Raw genomic sequence first — 20,846 nt, 5'->3', positions numbered from 1 at the left:
CTCTCTAAAGCTTCCTAAAACGAGGTGACCAGAGCTGAACACAATATTCTAAGTGTGGTGTAACCAGGTTTTTATAGGGCTGCAAATCACTGTGTCTCCAATATGTTCTAGACTTTGAATATAAAGTATCACAAAACTCTCCAATATGCTTTTTAAAAGATTTTCAGGCTGGGATTGGTATAACCACACTAAATTATTTATTTTATTTCTATTTATTTGGAGATAAAGCGTGGAATAGGGCCTTCTGGCCCTTCGGGTCAGGCCACCCAGCAACCCCTAACAACCCTGACTTAATCCAAACCAAGTCGTGGGCCAATTTACAATGACCAATTAACCTATCTGGTATGTCTTTGGACTGTGGAAAGAAACCAGAGCAGCTGGAGAAAACCCATGCATTCCATGAGGAGGACGTACAAAAGCCTTGCAGAGGATGCCAAGCCTGAAATCCAAATCCTGACACCCCAAGCGTTGTGCTAACCACTTTTCTTTTCAAGTCTTTAATGAGCACATTGGATTTGGGTGTACAATTATTATTTTCCTTGCATTTTTCTTGTTGCTTAAACATTCCTACGTTTGTTTGCAATTTTGTATACTCAGCCATATACATGTAATTGTTCCGTAAATCTTCCAGCAATCACAGTACAGTTTGCTTCTATATTTTTCTAAAAGCTTCTTAATTTTCTGTAGCTGGTGTTCATGCCACTTGAATCTATTTTATAGGTTAATTATTAATACTGGATTTTTTGTTCTCTCCTGTCTGAGTATGAGATGATCATAGTAGCTCTTTTTCCTTTGTTTTATTTTAGTTGTTCTTAGCTCCTCTTTTTTGTTTGTTCTTCATTTTTGTAAAACTTAATAAAATTGCTCAGCAGTATGTTCTATGCCTGATTCTTGATGTCTGAAGGACCTTTGCATCAGGATCTAACAAGTACCACATCATAGAAACAGGCCCTTTCATCCATCCAGCCTATGCTAACCTGAACTTCTACCAAGTCCCATCTACCTGCACCCAGAGCATATCCCTCCAAACCTCTCTCATCTATGTACCTGTCCTTTCTGATAAAATTGTATTACAGGTGAGTAAAAGTAACCGTACATAACTAAAATGCATTATTATAGCTGCCTCTCCCTTCAGCACCTCACTCCATAAACTCACCACGCTCTGCATGGATTGAAAATGCAATCAACACAATGCACACCGCTAAACTTTTTAAAAAACAGTTCTGTATTTAAAAGATTATTTTTCAATTCAACACTTTATTTAAGTGTGTAAGTCATTCATCATTTATAAAAGTGCTTTATTATGATCCATGGTATTTACGTGTTTGAAGTCATTAATTTATTCAAGAGATATTCAATACCTGTCAAAAGGTGCGGTGCACAAGGGATTCCTGACAACTGATCGACAGACAGTTTTAGGGAGTCAATCAAATTGCAATCCATCAACTGTCATTTAATTGGCCTGAGGAGCAATATATAACCGAACTAGATATTTTTGTGATCACCATTATTGCCTCTAGTTTCACTCTCCAAATTTCTTCATATTTAACTATTCTGAACAGATCAATACTGTAAATATCCTCCATGTATCACATTTACTTCTCTCACATTTTCGAAGTTATACCATCGAGATATACAAACCAGTAGAGAATCGCAATTCAATGAGTAACTGCTATAGCATAATTAGTGTTAACTTTCAGATGAGGGATTAAGACTAGGGGGTTACCAAACTTTTTTATGCCATGGATCAATACCATTCAGCAAGGGGTTTGTGGACTACAGGTTGGGAACCCATGCATTAGACTGATTCAGTCATTCAGGTTGAAGATGATTGTCACAGGCTCAATACTTATCTGAATAAAAAAAATAAGAGATTCTGCAGATGTATACATCTTGAACAATAATCAAAAGATGCTGGAGATACTCAGCAGGTCAGGCAGTATTTATGGAAAGTAATAATGAACCGGCATTTCAAGCTGAGACCCTTCATCAGGACTTACCCCACAGGTCTTGGCCCAAACCATTGGCTCTTTATTCCTCTTCACAGATGCTGCCTGACCTGCTGAGTTCCTCCCAGCATTTTCTGTGTGTTGCTCCGGACCTCCACATCTGCAGAGTCTCTTGTTTTTATTCAGAGAAGTATTGAGCCTGTGAGATCTTTCTTCAATCTAAGTAACTGAAATTTCCAGCACCATCTGAATCTTGTGTTTATGATTTTCTGGAAATCTTGACCAACACACACAGAATGCTGGAGGAACCCAGCAGGTCAGGTAGTCATTATGAAGGGTCTTGGCCTGAAATGTCAACTATTAATTTCCCTCCCAAGACACTGCTTGACCTGGACAGTTCCTCCTATATTTTTGTGTGTTGGATGCCTTGCCTATGTGCATGGCAAAACTAATTACATACAAGAAATCGAGTCTGTGATAAGCACTTGACTGACCAAGAATTCAAAAGCTATCTATAAATGTTACTTCTTTCTCCCTGAGAATTTTATTATAATTAAATGGACAGCTCTGTGAAAAAGAATCCTGTTTAAAAGCAATTATCTAAGCTCTTACACCAAGTGTAACCTCAGCAACACCTTTTCAGTATGAAAAAGACCAACACAATGAAATTCCCTGCCTTTCATGTGATAAATAGTCTCAATTCATGTGAGTACATTAGACCCAATATCGTGAGCTCTTTCCATTAATGGTTATCCATGAGCTCTTTGCCTGAAAAAGTCCTAATGGATAACTACTGGTAAACACTAAATTTGGTGCTTGAAGCCAACAAGGACATCTTCAAAAAGCGATGCCTCAAAAAGACAGCATCCATCACTAAGGACCCCACCGTGCAGGACATTCTCTCTTCTCACTGTTACCATCAGAAAAGAGGTACAGGAACCTGAAGACACACACTTAACATTTTATGGACAATTTCTTCCACTCTGCCATCAGATTTCTGAATGGACAATAAACCCATGGAACATTACCTCACTATTCTTGTCTCTTTTTGCACTTCTTAATGATTTTTAATATTTCTTATTGTTATTAATAGTATATTTTGTCTTCCACTGTACTGCTGCCACAAAACAACAAATTTCATGACATTTGTGAGTAATAATAAAATTGATTCTGATATAACACAGAATACCACTCTGAGGCGGTTCTATCACTAGAGAGTCACTGTTACATGAAAACTGGAGGTGTTGGTAATCCTTTTCTTGTTTGTAATCTGTAGGCACAAAGAGACTGGTAATGTTGCTGACTTGTGTAAGTAGCCCTTCACAGAACAAAGGGAAAAACTGAAGTCAGATAATTGAAAATACAACTACAACTTTCAAATAACTTCCCATGAAACTGGTATTTTGATGTTACCTTTCAAACATCCCAAAGCCACACTCATCTACTACTGTTACTGGAAATATGATCAAAGCCTTCTGTGATTAGCAGTACTCACACACTTACCAGTGACAGGGCAGGACAGAGCATCCAGGTTGTAGTCTATGTCTCGACCATAATAGAGTCGCTTTTTCACTCTCTCTGTTATCTTGCTATGGCCAGGAAGGAGCTGCAGAGAGTAGAAATAAAAATCAGCATCAAAACATATACTGGAATGCCTCATTTGCATCAACCACCAACACAGTCAAAGGATGTGCTGGGGCAGCCTGCAGATATCACCACGTTTCTGGTGCCAACATACAGTAGCATATCCACAACATACTAACCCTAACCTGTACATCTTTGGGAGGAAACCTGAGCACCTGGAAGAACCGTATGTGGGCAAGGGGAGAAAGTACAAACTCCTCATAGACAGTGGAGTTTCCTCTGGAGATTGGAGATCTCCCAATTGGAGATTGCTGGCACTGTAAAGCATTGTGATAACCACTACACTTTGTTCAGCTCAATATATCCAAGTATGAGGACACAGCATCTTGATCATCTTCTCAGCAAAAAGAGTGCAATAATACAACAATCAGCTTTCTTGTAATGCTAAAGCTACATTTTGTCTATCATAGGGGCTAGAGTTGTGCCTTCAACCAACATTGTTTAAAATACCTTTAGAACACAGAACATACAGCACAGTACAGGCCTCACAGCCCAGCCTATTGTGTGTCTCGTAGACAGGCACATGGATATAAGAAAATCAGAGGGGAATATGGGAGGGAAGGATGAGATTGATCTTAGAGCAGATTAAAAGATCACCGGCAAAACATTATGGGTTGAAGAGCCTATACATGCTGTGCTGTTCAAGATTCTATGTTGTACCGGGGACATTGAAGATTGAAGGGCAGAAACAACCTGCTAGAGGAACTGTGCTGACTGTTCTATGTTCTATGACAAAACTATCTGATGATCTGATAAATATCAACACTTGCCAATTCATACTACTTCCAAATAATCCATTCAGTTGGATGTCCTTAAACCTCTGCTTATAGCAGCTAAGCCACAGTCAATTAGCGTGATTCCATTTGATATCCAGCACATCACAGTTTATCTGCTATGATGCCTTCTTATGTGTTTCTTTTTCTCTACTGTGAATGCCTACAGGAAAATGAATCCCAGTAGTAAATAATGACATATATGTAATTCGATAATAAATTTATATACCAATTTTCATACATTAAGATTCAGGCTCAAAGAGCTTTACACAGGCTGTAAAGATAAATCAATATAGTCATAAAAATGAGACAAAATTAAAAATCATAAGACAAACATATAGAATAAAATGTAATCAAATATATCAAATCATATAAATATAATCAGCATCAACAGGCATTAAGTAATCCAATAAGCTGTTCAGTGCCTGTTATGCTGCTGGCGTTCAGGGCAGCAATAAGGTCCTCCATCTCCATCGGTGTTCAGGGCTTCCTTCTAGCTTGCTTTTGGTTTTCGCTGTCAGTCATGCAATTCCCGAGTGGAGACTCAGGAATACCATCACACTCAGATGCAGAAGGATTCTTCATTGCTGTTTTCGTAACAATTTTGTTTTACCAGTCAGGGTGGTTAGCTCTGAGCTGAATCCCCAAACCTAGAGGACCAGTGGGCACTCTTAGTCTGGCCTCTACCCTTTGACCTGTTTGGCATGGGTGACCCTACCAAGAGCTAAAGCATGAAGCCCTGACTCCAGCCAACATAGCTCTCTAGGTCATTGAGGCACACAAGCCTCCAAACCAGAAGGTTGCAGTCTTCTTGGAGAAGTTTTATAAGTAGGCCACATTAATAAAGTAGATTTTTAGAAGTGTTTTGAAATCGTCCACTACTAGCCTGGCGTATCTCAGTCAGTAGAGTATTCCAGATTTTTGGTGCATAAGCAAAGCAGTAGTCGTGGATGAAGATTACAATCAGGATGTAAGGGGATAGACATTCCAAAATACACAGAAGAGCTAGATTATTTAGAGCCTCATACACAATTGAATATTTCAAAATTGATCTGAAAGGACATAGGCAGCCAGTGTAATGACACCAAAACTGGTAAAACGTGCTCAGATTTTCTTTTTTTTTGGTTAAGATTCTTGCTGCTGCATTTGAACAAGCTGCAGTTGATTTATATCTTTCACAGGCCGTCCTGATAAGAGTGCATTACAGTAGTCTAATCGGCAAAAAACAGAAGTGTATGCAGAAGTTTGCTTGTGTTTCATAAAAGATGACATGAGGATCTCAGAATGCTCTGAAAGCTGTGCTCACTAAGCCTGATTGTCTTTAGCAAGGAAGAAGCAGATTTTTTGCAGCAAAGAGCATCAATGATTCCATGTCTAATATTAGGGTGAGCAACAAAGTGTGAGATATAGCATTGACCAGCCAAAGTCACTGTGAGTGAGCCAGAGGCTAGAAATTTAATGATGACTGTGATCTTTACTTTCTTGGGCAGAAGAATCCAGACACAGGTGTATGGATGAAACTCTCCAGGAAGAATGTGGCTGCACAGGTATTGAAAACATTGTATTTTGGGGATATTGTTCCTCAGAGATTCAAGTTAACAATATGACTCAGAGTCAGGGTGTGCAGAAGGGAGCTGATCTTACCTTCCTCCTTTAGGGTATTCTGCTATATCTACCCTGCTCTATTGTCAACCCACGTAGAGCAATGAGGGGTTCATCACAGAGGCACTATGGTCAGGTTTAAATGTAGTAATGGGATTGGATCCTAACCTAAGATGCTTCAGTCAATTGGAGAAGGGTTCAGAATCAATCTTCAGTGTCTGGCAACAGTCTAAAGAAGTATTGTAAATTCATTGGGTGGTCATTTGAATCATATTCCTCCATTGAATACAATGCTATGAAAAATCCCTTCTATTGTGAGTGACCAATCATTGCCTGGCTTAAGAGTCCCGTATATTAAGAGTACAAGTGTGCTGTCCGTGTGACAAATGTATCACTCCACAAATGGCTTCATGACTGGAAGTGCCTGCTCTAATTTCCCTGCCAGCCTACTTTTTTCACTGATGCCATCTTCTCTTCTGAGAGGATTCTTTTCCCACATACAAGGCTGAAACATATGGCATCAAATGAAAACATTTCTAAGCAAGCTTTTCTGACATTTATTTCAGGATTGAATCAATAAAGTACAAAACCCTGAAGATTCCTGAACACACTTTCGGAAGAAAGTGTGCCTCAATATGAAAAAAATTAAATTATTTACATTTCAAAAGCACCACACTTTTGTGAAAAGAAAAAAAGTACGGAATTCAGATTTCATCTTGTCAATATGATCTGAATTACACGAGAATATAAAATATATAACTAAAGGAATTTATAACTTTACCATGACAGTTCTTATGTGACCTTCTCCAAGGCTCATCCACACCTCTTTTCCACATAAAACAGATGACTCTCATCAATATGAAATTGCAAATTGTCACTAGCTGTCTGATTTTTTGGTAATCAAGTGCAGATTATTACTCAATAAATTTGCATTGCTTACATCACAATTGATTAACACTCAATAAGCATGTGGTCCCACCTTAAATGTATGGCGCATTCTGACAGTGCCTCCAGGATCCCCAGAGCAGAGAACAGCAGTAGTACTGCTAACATTAATTGAATGATGATATCTCCACTCAGAGTTAAGATACCAGATAAATCAATTAAATTATTCACTAGGACTTGTTGATAGAATTAAAATTTAGCAAGCATTCATAAGTGAACCGTTATTCTCTTATAGATACAAGGGACTGTATCTGGAGGAAAAGCTGCTGATGGAATTCAGCCAGTGCAGAAACATCTGTAGCAGGGATGTCTATGATGCAGGCTCTTCTTGAAATATCAACAATTCCTCCCCTCCCCCACAAGGATGCTGCATCATCCACTGGGTTCCTCCAACAGTTTTTTTTTGCTCCATTATCCCCTTTAGAGATACAGCATTATACCAGTCTCTTCCGGTCCAATGTTTCCACGCTGCCCAATACCCTACTAATTACCCCAGAATTACAACTTAAATGAATTTCGATGAACATCTTTGGAACGAAGAAGGAAACTGGAGCACCCAGGAGAAACCCATGCAGTCATGGGGAGAATGTGCAAATACCTTACAGATAGCAGTGGCAATTGAACCCAGATCACCGCCACTGTAATAGTATTACATTACAGCTATGCAATTGTGTCGTCCTGTTTTCAGTTCTCTACATTATATTCATTTGTTAATGTAGGCAAAATTTAAAATTTACTTTGAATTCTCTTTGTATTCTTTCAATCTTATTGATAGCTTTCCAAGGAAGGTGACCAGAATTGCACAAAATACTCCAAATTAGGCCTTATACAAGTTCAACATAACATCCCAACTCCTGTACTCAGTATTTTGATTTACGAAGGCCAATGAGCCAAAAGCTTTCTTTATGAACTTGTTCACCTGTGACGTCACTTTCAAGATATTATGGATCTGTATTATGGTTCTGCTAGGCTCCTCAGTGCCCTATCATTCATTGTGCAAGTCCCACCTTGCTTTGTCCTCACAAAGTGCAACACCTCAAACTTGTCTGCATAAAAATTTCATTTGCCATTTTTTAGCCCATTTTTCCAGCTGGCCTGGATCCCACTGCAAGATTTCATAGTCTTCCTTATTGTCCACTACACCCCAAATCATGGTGTCATCCACAAAAAGAAATATGATAGAATTTTATGAAGAACTATATATAAACAAAGGTTGATAAACACCAATGTGCTAAAGATGACAAACTGTGCCAATAAAAATACTGAGAACATGAATTGAAAAGAGTTCTGTAAAGTCGGTCTGTAGAACATAGAAAAGTGCAAAAACAGAAATACAGACAGTCCCCGGGTTACGTACGAGTTCTGTTTCTGAGTCCGTCTTTAAGTCGGATTTGTACGTAAGTCGGAACAAGTACATCCGGTATTATTTAGCGTCAGTTAGTCAAACGTTTGTCTTAGTATATATTTTACCTTTCTATGCACATAAAACACTTAAGAAACGTATGTATTCCAATAAGTAAACCACTGCATTGCTTAGTAATAATTGTAGCTTTCATTGGGGCAGGGCCTTTCACATGCTCCATTATTCTCACCTTATCCGTTATCCTTTAAAATTGTTCCGATCGTTGACCGACTGTAGCCTAACGCTTTATCAATGACTGATGGTGTTTCACCTCTTTCCAAATGCTTTAATATTTCCACTTTATTTTCAATCGCGATCTCTTCCCGTCAATGGAACAGAAACACTGTGGGCGGCGGGACCCGAGCTCCGCTGGCTCCCAAGGTCTGCTGGGTCCTAAGGACCACCAACACTGAGACAGGTTAAATGGGACAAGTGGGGGCTGTGCTGGGTTTGTGTTTTTGATCATCCACAATATTCCGCGTGGGAATTTAAACTGGAGGTGGCAGTGTTTTTTTTAATGAGTTCGAGTGGCGAGCTCGACATCAACCCGGCACGGATGGTATGGGAGTCACTGGATCGACATCAACCTGGCACGGGAGCGGTGTCAGGGTGAATCTTACTAAGAAAAATTTAAGCCAAATATACAGTTAAGCACTCAATACAGTGTCAACGTCAACGACTTAAAATGGCGGACGGCGTCGCGATCCGAATTAAAATGGCAGACGGTGTTCTCCTTCCTCGGTTCGTAAGTATGAGTTGTCCGTAAGTCGGTCGTTCATAACTCGGGGACTACCTGTACTGTATATTTAAAAATAAAGTGAGATAGCGTCCAAAGATTCAATGTCCATGGCAGAGGCGGAAGAAGCTGTTCGTGAATTGCTGAGTGTGCCTTCAGGCTTCTGTACCTCCTAGCTGATGGTAACAGTGAGAAAAGGGCAAGCCCTGGGTGCTGGAGGTCTTTAATAATAGATACTGCCTTTCTGAGACACTGCTCCCTGAAGATATTCTGGAAACTTTGTAGGATAGTACCCAATATGGAGATGACTAGATTTACAACCCTCTGCCACGTCTTTCGGTCCTGTGCAGTAGCCCCTCCATACCAGACAGTGATGCAGTCTGTCAGAATGCTCTCCATGGTAGAACTATAGAAGTTTTTGAGTGTATTTGTTGACATGCCAAATCCTAATTAAGTACATCTGCTCTCTTGCCTTCTTTATAACTACATTGATATGTTGGGAACAGTTTAGATCCTCAGAGATCTTGACACCCAGGAATTTGAAGCTGCTCACTCTCTCCACTTCTGATCCCTCTATGAAGATTGGTATGTGCACCTTCATCTTACCCTTCCTGAAGTCCACAATCAGCTCCTTCATTTTACTGACGTTGAGTGCCAGGTTGTAGCTGCAGCACCATTCCACTAGTTGACATATCTCACTCCTGTATGCCATCACATCACCACCTGAGATTCTATCAACAATAGTTGTATTGTCAGCAAATTTATTGATAGCATTTGAGCTATGCCTAGCCACACAGTCATGGGTATATAGAGAGTAGAGAAGTGGGCTAAGCACATACCCCTGGGGTGTTCCAGTGTTGATCGTCAGCAAGGAGGATATATTATCACCAATCCGCACAGACTGCGGTCTTCTGGTTAGGAAGTCGAGGATCCAATTGCAGAGGGAGGTACAGAGGCCCAGGTTCTGCAACTTCTCAATCAGGATTGCGAGAGTGATGGTATTAAATGCTGAGCTGTAGTCGATGAACAGCATCCGGACGTAGGTGTTTGTGTTGTCCAGGTGGTCTAAAGCCATGAGGAGAGCCATTGAGATTGCTTCTGCCGTTGACCTATTGTGGCAATAGGCAAATTACAATGGATCCAGGTCCGTGCTAAGGCAGGAGTTCAGTCTAGTCATGACCAACCTCTCAAAGCATTTCATCACTGTGACAGTCATTAAGGCAGCTCACATTATTCTTCTTAGGCACTGGTATAATTGTTGCCTTTTTGAAGCAATGGGAACTTCCACCCATAGCAGTGAGAGGTTGAAAACGTCCTTGAATACTCCCACTAGTTGATTGGTTTTCAGAGCCTTACCAGGTACTCCATCGAGACCTTCTGCCTTGCGAGGGTTCACTCTCTTTAAAGACAGTCTAACATCAGCCTCTGAGATAGAGATCACAGGGTCATCAGGTACAGCTGTAGTTGTGTTCTCTCTTTCAAAGCATGCATGGAAGGCATTGAGTTCATCTGGTAGTGAAGCATCACTGCAATTCATGCTATTGAGTTTCGCTTTGTAAGAAGTAATGTCTTGCAGAACCTGCCAGAGATGCGATGTCGCCTCTAACCTCGCTCAAAATTGTCTCTTCACCCTTGAAATAGCCCTCTGCAAATCATACCTGGTTTTCTGGTACAGACCTGAATCACCAGACTTGAATGCCATAGATCTAGCCTTCAGGAGACGATGTACCTCCTGGTTCATCCACGGCTGTTGGTTTGGGAATGTACAGTAAGTCTTTGTGGGCACACACTCATCCACACAGGTTTTAATGAAGTTGGTAACAACTGCAGCATACTCATCCAGGTTTGAAGATGAATCCCTGAACACAGTCCAGTCCACCGATTCAAAGCAGTCCTGTAGGTGTTCCTGTGCTTCCCTTGTCCATACCTTCCTGGTCCTCACTGCAGGTGCTGCAGTCTTCAGTCTCTGCCTATACTCAGGGAGTAGAAGTACAGGTGATCAGACTTCCCAAAGTGAGGGCGTAGAATAGCGCGATAGGCATTCTTGATGGTGGTGTAGCAATGGTCCAGTGTGTTGTTTCCTCTGGTGTTGCAAGTGATCTGTTGATGATAATTGCTTAGTGATTTTTTCAGACTGGCCTGGTTAAAATCTCCCAAATGATGGTGATGGCATTAGGGTGTGCTGTTTCGTGCATATTGATTCCATTGCTCAGATCATCTAAAGCCTGCTTGATATTGGCCTGAGGTGGAATGTAAACAACCACCAAAATGACCTGAGAGAACTCCCGTGGTAGGTAAAAAGGATGGCATTTTACTGCTTGATATTGCAGAATTGGGAAAGCACTGATATATTTGTGTACCAAGAAGAGTTGATCATGAGGCATACTCCTCCACCTCTGCTTTTGAGAGGCTCTATTTATCTATGCTGACAGTGTATAGTAAACCCGTCGATCTGGATCGCTGCATCCGGTGCTGCATCAAACTATGTATAAATTAGATGCCTCTGCTTACAGGCTTACAAAGCAAGAAATCCAAAAAAACCTAATTATAAAAAACAACAAAGAAAAAAAATAAATTATGCAAACAATAGAAGCAAACAACAGCATTCAGAACCAAATTGAGTCCACAGATCGGAATCCCTGGAGTAGGGCCAAAGACAAGCCTTGGTCTCGAGTTCATCATAAAGCAGGACAAACTGCTGCGAAGCTCACAGACACAAAGCATAGAGCAGCGGGAGCGGACTCACAGCCTCAGTGCCAGAGAGAGAGGAGGGAACATTGCAGGAGAGCCAGCGAAATCGGCTGTGGTCCCTATCTTTGCAGTCTATCTGGGTTGACATTTAAATCATCCAAACACTAGGTTGTGGTCCGCCACAGGGCCTAGACTTCGCCGCCCAACCCGAAGCCATTCTCAACCTATCCAAATCAGCTCGGTGCTTAGAGAGATGCAACCTCGCACCTGGTTTAGGTGAACAGATGCCAAAGCTTCTCCATCTTGACTCCTTTAAGAATCACTCATTCCAATTCCACACCTGTTTCCAAAACTGCCTCAAACACGTGGCACCCCAACTTTGCAGGACACCAGCATGGATCCTCATCCTTCCAGTCACCTTTACCTCCACTCACCTCTTCATTGTTTGTGGTGATTGTATACAACCAACTCAGTAAAGTGTTATTAATGATGTTTTGGTTGTATGTTAGCCTTCTGATCTATCAGTAAGCTGTTGCACAACTTCAGTACTGCTACCTTAAACTAGAAATCAAAAGATAAAAATTGTGTAATACAAAAAGAAAAAAATTAATAATAAAAAATAAATAAGCAATAAATATTGAGACATGCTTTGTAAAGTCCTTAAGAGTGAGTCCATAGGTTGTGGAACCAGTTCAATATTGAGGTGAGTACCATACAAGTGTGCATGCTCTCAAATCCTTCTGTTCCCTGGATCTGGAATACCTGGCGCTGCTGTGCAGGCCCTACTGGCTGCCTAGGGAGTTCATGGCTGTTATCATCACAATGGTGTACATTCCGCCGCAGGCTGATATTAACTTGGATCTCAAGGAACTGCACAAGACCAACACGCTGGAGACTGCACACCCAGCGAGCACAAATGAGAGCACCCTAACTGGCTACATCACTGCCTGGTATGGGAACTGTACCTGCCTTAATTACAGGACTCTGCAGAGAGTGGTGTGGACAGCCCAGCGCATCTGTAATTGCGAATTTCCCATGATTCAGGACATTTACAAGGACAGGTGTGATAAAGGGGCCGAAGGATCATTGGGGACCCAAGCCATTCTAACCACAATCTATTCCAGCTGCTACCATCCGGAAATGGTACCACAGCATAAAAGCCAGGACCAACAGGCTCCAGGACAGCTTCTTCCACCAGACCATCAGACTGATCAACTCACACTGATGAGTGTACTCTGTATTACATTGACTGTTCTATTTATTATAAATTACTATGATTGCACATTTAGATGGAGATGTAACGTACAGATTTTTACTCCTCATCTATGTGAAGGATGTAAGAAAATAAATCAATCCAATTCAAACTTGAATCACATTATGAGCTGTTCTCCATACACTCAATAGATCACAATTTCAGTAAATCTGAATTAATATCACCGACATACATCATGAAATTTGTCTCTGCAGCAACACAATGCAATAGATAATAATTAAAAACATGATGGAATCTTGCCAGCTCTTTAAACAGACCTCTGCCGACTTTCTCAACCTAGTTTAGAAATCTCCATCACATGAAGAGCAACAGTCATTGTGAACGCCATAATGAAATCAGACTGACCATTCTAAAGAGGGGCCAAACCCATTTAAACTTCAATTTAAGAACCAAATCCCTGCATCACATAGCAGAAGACTAATCAACCAGTCATACACCTGAGCTGGATTTCAGAAAGAATTATTTACCACAAAGTACACTGCAGATGCCGTGGTCAAATCAACACGCACAAACAAGCTGGATGAACTCAGCAGGCTGGGCAGCATCCGTTGAAACAAGCAGTCAACGTTTCGGGCCGAGACCCTTTGTCAGGACTGAAGGAAGAGGGGGCAGGGGCCCTATAAAGAAGGTGTGGGGGGGGGGAGGGTGGAAAACCAATCAGAGGAAAGATCAAGGGGTGGGGGAGGGGATAGGCAGGTGACCTCTCTCATGATTCTGCCTTCTTCTACTACCCATAGTGCTTTCCCCTTACATTCCTTATTCACCCCTCCTGCCTATCCCTTCCCTGCTTCCCCTCCCCCACCCCTTGATCTTTCCTCTGATTGGTTTTCCACCTGGCACCTTCCACTCTCCTCCCCACCTTCTTTATAGGGTCCCTGCCTCCTCCTTCTTCAGTCCTGACGAAGGGTCTCGGCCCGAAACGTTAACTGCTCCTTTCAATGGATGCTGCCCGACCTGCTGAGTTCCTCCAGCTTGTTTGTAAGTGTAGAATTATTCACCATCCCATTCTCCAGTCCAAAGAACACTTGAAACTAATTTAAGAGAACACTTGATTTTTTTAAAATTGCATTTCGAAAGACAGCAGAATAGGCTGCACTGCCCAATTACACTCATGTGACCCACATGCTTTTGCAATATGGGAGGAAACCCACACGGTCATTGGGAGAACAAACACCTTACAGATAGCTGCGAGAATTGAACCCTGCTCACTGATGTTGTAATGGTGTTTCACGAACCACTACTCTACTGTGCTGCCCATAATGAATACATGAAGAAGAAATGAGACAAAGCAACGTGGGAGAAGTTTGGCACGGCACATGAGCAAGAAAGTGGACCAGTTCAATGACCTTTGCTGGATTATACAACTTTCAATTGACTGCCAAGTTTTTCTCTGTGTAAACAATTAAAAATTTAGAATTATTCCTTCTAATTTCTCCATTCTCTGAGGCAATAGTAAATTCATGCTATCCAGATGATAATTTATCAAACAGTGGAAGTAACAGCTTTTGAAGATAATTTGAGAAAAGTCAACAACACACATATTCAGATTTCTAACTAATATATAGGTTAATTATAAACACAAGAGATTCTGCAAATGCTGGATATCCAGAGCAACACACACAAAATGCTGGAGGAACTCAGCAGGTCAGGCAGCATCTATGGAGAGGAATAAACTGGATGTTTTGAGCTGAGACCCTTCATCATATTTTAGTCATTTACCGTAGATTCCGGATTATAAGCCGCTACTTTTTTCCCACATTTTGAACAGCTTTGAACTCTGCGGCCTATAATCCAGAGCGGCTAATACATGGTTTTTTTTTCATGCCGCCTCGTAAACATTTTGCCTCGTAACAGTAGACCAATAAAATTGATGAGTAGTTCACAGAGGTCCAATGAAATTGTACGATAAATCAAGCGCACTTTCACAATTAAATTATTGTAAATCAGTCATTTGTACTCACCCTCATCAACATGGAAAATACTCGAAGCAAGACCCGAGCGCGTCAGACCCGATTAGACCCGATCGCAATGCGCAAGCGTCAGACCCGATTAGACCCGAGCGCATTGTGCAAGCGTCAGACCCGATTAGACCCGATCGCAATGCGCAAGCGTCAGACCCGATTAGACCCGATCGCATTGCGCAAGCGTGTCAGACCCGATTAGACCCGATCGCAATGCGCAAGCGTCAGACCCGATTAGACCCGAGCGCATTGCGCAAGCGTCAGACCCGATTAGACCCGATCGCAATGCGCAAGCGTCAGACCCGATTAGACCCGATCGCATTGCGCAAGCGTCAGACCCGATTAGACCCGATCGCATTGCGCAAGCGTGTCAGACCCGATTAGACCCGATCGCAATGCGCAAGCGTCAGACCCGATTAGACCCGATCGCATTGCGCAAGCGTCAGACCCGATTAGACCCGATCGAAAACGCTGCTTTTAAGTTAAAGTCGATCAATAACTTTTCCTGGTAGGCTGCAATATATATATTTTTACCAGTCGCTAGGAGATATTGGAATGTTGTTCGTGCTGTTCAGTAAAAAAGTATATGCAACGTAATTTGTGTTACCGATACGTATGTATATTTAAAAGTAGCGGTGCGGCCTAAAATCCGGTGCGGCCTTTACAATTAAAAAATTGATTTTATTTCTAAAATTAGAGCCTGCGGCTAATAATCAGGTGCGCTCTGTAGTCCGGAATCTACGGTATATTTTACATAGGCTTTTCTTTCCTTTAAGTTCCACAGCTATGGTTTCTGTAAATGATTTATGGAAGAAAGCAGACTAGTTTTATGCAGTACATTACACTTTGTGGAGGAGGAAAAATGCACCTTATAATTAAGTACTTTTGAAATCTAGTTAATATTTTAATATAAAGAACACTAATTTGTGCAAAGAGCAATGCAATAAGTTCAAGACTATCTGTTCCAACAGCAAGGGATAAAAATTGGAAGGTCACTCGGGATTGCTCCTCTGAGAAAATGCTACAGGAGCTTTAATGCCATTCTTGAAGAAAAAGGTGCCAAGATTTTGTCTATTCTAACCTGAGGTGTCAGCTGAGATTTCCACAACAGAATTTTAAAGTCCAAAGTATCTATTGTCAAAATATGTATACACTACTTTGAAATTCATTTTCTTGCAGGCACTTACAAGAAAAAATACAATAGAATTTTACGAAAAACTGTACATAAAGAGTGACAAACAACGTGCAAAAACAAACTGCAAATAAAAATAATACTGAGAAAATGAATGATAAGAGAACTTGAAGAAAGTTGGTAAACTGCAGAATCAGTTCGTAGTGGTGAAGTTATCCACACCAGTTGACGAGCCTAATGGTTGTAATGTAACAACCGTTCCTGAACTTGATGGCATGAGGTCCAAGGCTCCTGTACCTCCTGCCCGATGGTAGTAGTGAGAAGAGCACATGAGGGGACTTTGATGGATGTTGCTTTCTTGTGACAGTGCTCCATGCAAATATATATAATGGTGGGAAGGGCTTTGCCTGTGATGGACTTCTCCAGCCTTTTCTGTTGATGGGCGTTGGTGTTTTCAGACCCGGCTGTGATGCAACCAGCTACAATACTCTCCACTTTGCCAAAGTTTTTGCTGACGTGCTGAATCCACAAAAACTTTTAAGGAAATAGAGGCACTGTTGTGCCTTCTAGAACCTTTACTACAGTATTGTAGTAGTTAACATAACACTACTGCAGCATCAGCAGCAAGGGTTTAACCGTGTTGCTGTCTGTAAGGAGTTTGTATGTTCTCCCTGTGACCTTCTGGGTGCTCTAGTTTTCCTCCCACGTTCTAAAGATATACAGGTTAGTAGGTTACTGGTCATGGTTGTAATTGGGCTGTCCAGGCTCATTGGGCCATAAGGGCCTGTTATTATGCTGTATCTCTAAAATAAAAAAAACCCAAATGTGATTGACTCAGAGATGAGAGTGTTAGTTAGTACTGCTGGCACTCAATGTTATGATAGATCAGAGAGCTTCTGTGTGCATAAAAGGAAGCCAATGAATCCCCAGATGTGGCTCCAGCTCACTTCACTGCCATTCGGCTGAATCCTCATTCTCACAAAATTCTCATCAGCTTGGAAGGTTCAGTGTACTTGGCAAATGTTTGTTTGGCCAGGCAAGGAGCAAGCAATATGTTATTTTTTTCCATTGCAAAACACTTTGACTTTAGCCTGACTCAAGGGATAACTAAGGTTGAGGTCATTTTGTGCTCATGGACAAAAACAGCAGTAGCCACTCTGACAGAGTCATGCTCAGCAATTTACAATTGTTTAGAAAGTGTGACTAGGAGTATTGACTTTGCTAACATGAACAATGAATTGTTTTAGCTCAGTTAAGTTCCAGCAAATCGCTTCCGCTCTGATCACTGGTTAGACCCATGTTGACATAAAAGGCTTTAAAAAAGTTTAATTGGTTCAATATAGCATTTCTTGATCAGACTGGGTTCCAAAATAAAATCACTTGAACAGCATAGAACAGTACACACAGCACGGGCCCTTCAGCCCACAATGTTGTGCCAACCTACAACAACCAACTCCACACTCCATCTATCCTTTCCCTCTCTCACAGACAACGCTCTGCCATTTTTCACATCTCCATGTGCTATATCTTTAAAAGGGAATAAGCTCCCACTACCTATTAAATCCTCCCAATGGCATGCACCTCAAATAGCCTCTGACAACCAAGTCCAGCTCCTGGCCACGTGTGGCTTGGCTACTAAGCCTGGTGGAACCGTTTCTACTGACAAGAGACAAAGGCATTTTACTGGCGCCTTAAAAGCAGACGCTCCAAGAAGATGGGGCTCGTCAGCCGTGGTTGGCAGCTCATCTAGAAGGAAACCTCTGATCTCAAACCTCCATTGCCTTGCAGATATACCCACTCATGGGGAAGGCTTCAAGAGTAAATGCAGAGGGAAAAATCTGGAGCTGGAGTCCCTAAGGTAGTCCTTTATTGAGTTCAATGCTGACTGGCAACTCCTGCAACACTGCCGGTGCCAAAGTGCATTGACTTCTGCCGTTCCTTTGGGTTCATCAGTTACGAGGAGAGGGGGAGCTTTCTACGTAGGCAACAGCTTGCTCTCCATATTGTACTGCCCTGGCTTGCTAGACAGCTAGGACACAATATCCATGGTCGATCCTGACTAATAGAGGCCTGATCTTTATTGTATCAGCCTCCAAGACCGCTGGTAGAGCAGTGCAGGCACCCACCAATGTGTTAAAAAAAAATCGACCTCTGACATCTCCCTTAATCTTTCTTCATCTTAAACTGATGTCCTCTGGTACTGGCCATGTTGCCCTGGGAAAAAGTCTCTGACTGTCCACTCTATCTATGCCTCACATCATCTTATACACCTTATTGGATTAGACTTTATAATTATCTTCCTCGGAGGTTAACACTTCTGTGTTTGCTTATACTGTTGGTTATATATGTGCAATGGTTCAGTGTTTTCCAGTAGTTGCAGTTGCGGTTATCACATTATTTGAATGGGGGCTACCTGATTGGTTAACTCAACTATGGAAATTCAATGGAATTAGCAAACTGGGATAAGAGGCCAGATTCACTCTCTTTTGTCTGTTCTTTGGTCTTTGTCCCCTTGTCTTTGTCTCTCCCTCATGTTTCTTTTCCTTTGTTTCATTCTTGTAATGATTAATAAACAGTCACAAGCAATAGTTTTTACACCATTCTTGACTTTTGAAGAACCTTGGATCAAAAACATCAGTTTCCAACAATCTTTACCAAATTATTTCATCTTTATTTGCTCCAAAGAGAACAGCCCTAGCTTGTGTAATGTCTCCTCAAACAACATGTTCTCTAATCGAGGCAGCATCCTGGTAAATCTCCTTTATACCTCTTTGAAGCTTCCGCGTTCTTCCTATAATGAGATAATCAGAACTGAACATGATAATTCAATCCTGAACTAACCAGAATTTTATTGAGGTGCAATTACCTTGCAGCTCCTGAGCAGTCACCCTACCACTGAAGGCCAGCACACCGTTCCCCTTCTTAACCACTATCAACTTCTTCCTCATCTATTTGTGCAAAAAAGCTGACACTCCCCCCCAATACTTTCCTCCAAACATCTTAAAGTTATGTTGCTTCACAGAATCATAGAACACTACCGCACAGAAACAGGCCCTTCAGCCCTTCTAGTCTATGCTGAACCATTAATCTGCCTAATCACATTGACCTGCATCCGGATCATAGCCCTCCATACCCCTCCCGTCCATGTACCAATCCAACTTTCTCTTAAATTTTGAAGTCATCCCTGTCTCCAGACTGCAGTGGCAGTTCATTCCACATTCTCACCACTCTCCGAGTGAAGAAGATACTCATGTTCCCCTTAAACATTTCACCTTTAACTCATGATCTCTAGTTGTTGTCTCACCCAAACTCAGTGGAAAAAAGCCTGCTTGCATATAGCCAATCTATACCCCTCATAATTTTGTATACCACTACAAATCTCCCCTCAATCTTCTACATTCTACGGAATAAAGTCCTAAACTATTTAACCTTCCCTATAACTTAGGTCTTCAAGTCCCGGCAACAACCTTGTAAATTTTCTCTGCACACTTTCAATTTTATTTACATTTTTCCTGCAGGTATTGTGGGTGATCAAAACTACACATCGTACTCCAAATTAGCCCTCAACAATGTATTATACTACTTCAACATAACAGTGCAAATCCTGTATTCAATACATTGATTTATGAAGGCCAATTGCCAAAAGCTTTGTTTACAACCCCATCTACCTATGATGCCACTTTCAAGGAATTATAGACTTGTATTCCCAGATCACCCTGTTCTACCTCTCACCTCAGTGTCTACCGCACACGTCTGCTATTTTCCAGCCAGTTGTTCCAGATCCCGCTGCAAGCTTTGACAGTCTTTCGCACTGTCCACTGCACCCCCAATCTTGTTGTTATCTGCAAATTTGTTGACCCAGTTTACCACATCATCCAGATCGTTGATACGTAGTAGATGTCAAACACCAACAGAACCAGCAATGTTCCTTGCAACACACTACTGGCCTCAGGCCTCCAGTCAGAGAGACAACCATCTAAAATCACACACACAAAATGCTGGTGGAACACAGCAGACCAGGCAGAATCTATAAGGAGAAGCACTGTCAACGTGTCGGGTCGAGACCCTTCGTCAGGACTAACTGAAAGGAAAGATACTAAGAAATTCGAAAGTAGTGGGGGGGGAGGGGGAAATGCGAAATGATAGGAGAAGACCGGAGGGGGTGGGATGAAGCTAAGAGCTGGAAAGGTGATTGGCAAAAGTGATACAGAGCTGGAGAAGGGAAAGGATCATGGGACAGGAGGCCTCAGGAGAAAGGGGGTGGGGGGAGCACCAGAGGGAGATGGAGAACAGGCAAACAACTAAATATGTCAGGGATGGGGTAAGAAGGGGAAGAGGGGCATTAATGGAAGTTAGAGAAGTCAATGTTCATGCCATCAGGTTGGAGGCTACCCAGCCGGTATATAAGGTGTTGTTCCTCCAACCTGAGTTTGGATTCATTTTGACAATAGAGGAGGCCATGGATAGACATATCAGAATGGGAATGGGACGTGGAATTAAAATGTGTGGCCACTGGGAGATCCTGCTTTTTCTGGCGGACCGAGCGTAGGTGTTCAGCGAAACAGTCTCCCAGTCTGTGTCGGGTCTCACCAATATATAAAAGGCCACACCGGGAGCACCGGACGCAGTATACCACACCAGCCGACTCACAGGTGAAGTGTCGCCTCACCTGGAAGGACTGTCTGGGGCCCTGAATGGTGGTGAGGGAGGAAGTGTAAGGGCAGGTGTAGCACTTGTT

At 41.8% G+C, this 20,846-nt stretch overlaps 1 protein-coding gene across 1 annotated transcript in view; it reads right to left on the bottom strand.

Moving 5' to 3' along the window:
• Positions 1 to 20,846, bottom strand: part of cnppd1 (cyclin Pas1/PHO80 domain containing 1) — a 58,355-nt gene that overhangs the window by 31,736 nt on the left and 5,773 nt on the right. The window contains exon 2 of the mRNA XM_073046176.1: positions 3,453 to 3,555. Within this exon, the coding sequence (XP_072902277.1) occupies positions 3,453 to 3,555 (103 nt within the window). The remainder of the gene's footprint in view (positions 1 to 3,452; positions 3,556 to 20,846) is intronic.

The sequence above is a fragment of the Hemitrygon akajei genome, chromosome 5, assembly GCF_048418815.1.
Source record: "Hemitrygon akajei chromosome 5, sHemAka1.3, whole genome shotgun sequence".
NCBI classification, from domain to species: Eukaryota; Metazoa; Chordata; class Chondrichthyes; order Myliobatiformes; family Dasyatidae; genus Hemitrygon; species Hemitrygon akajei.
This window is presented reverse-complemented; position numbering and strand designations above follow the sequence as displayed.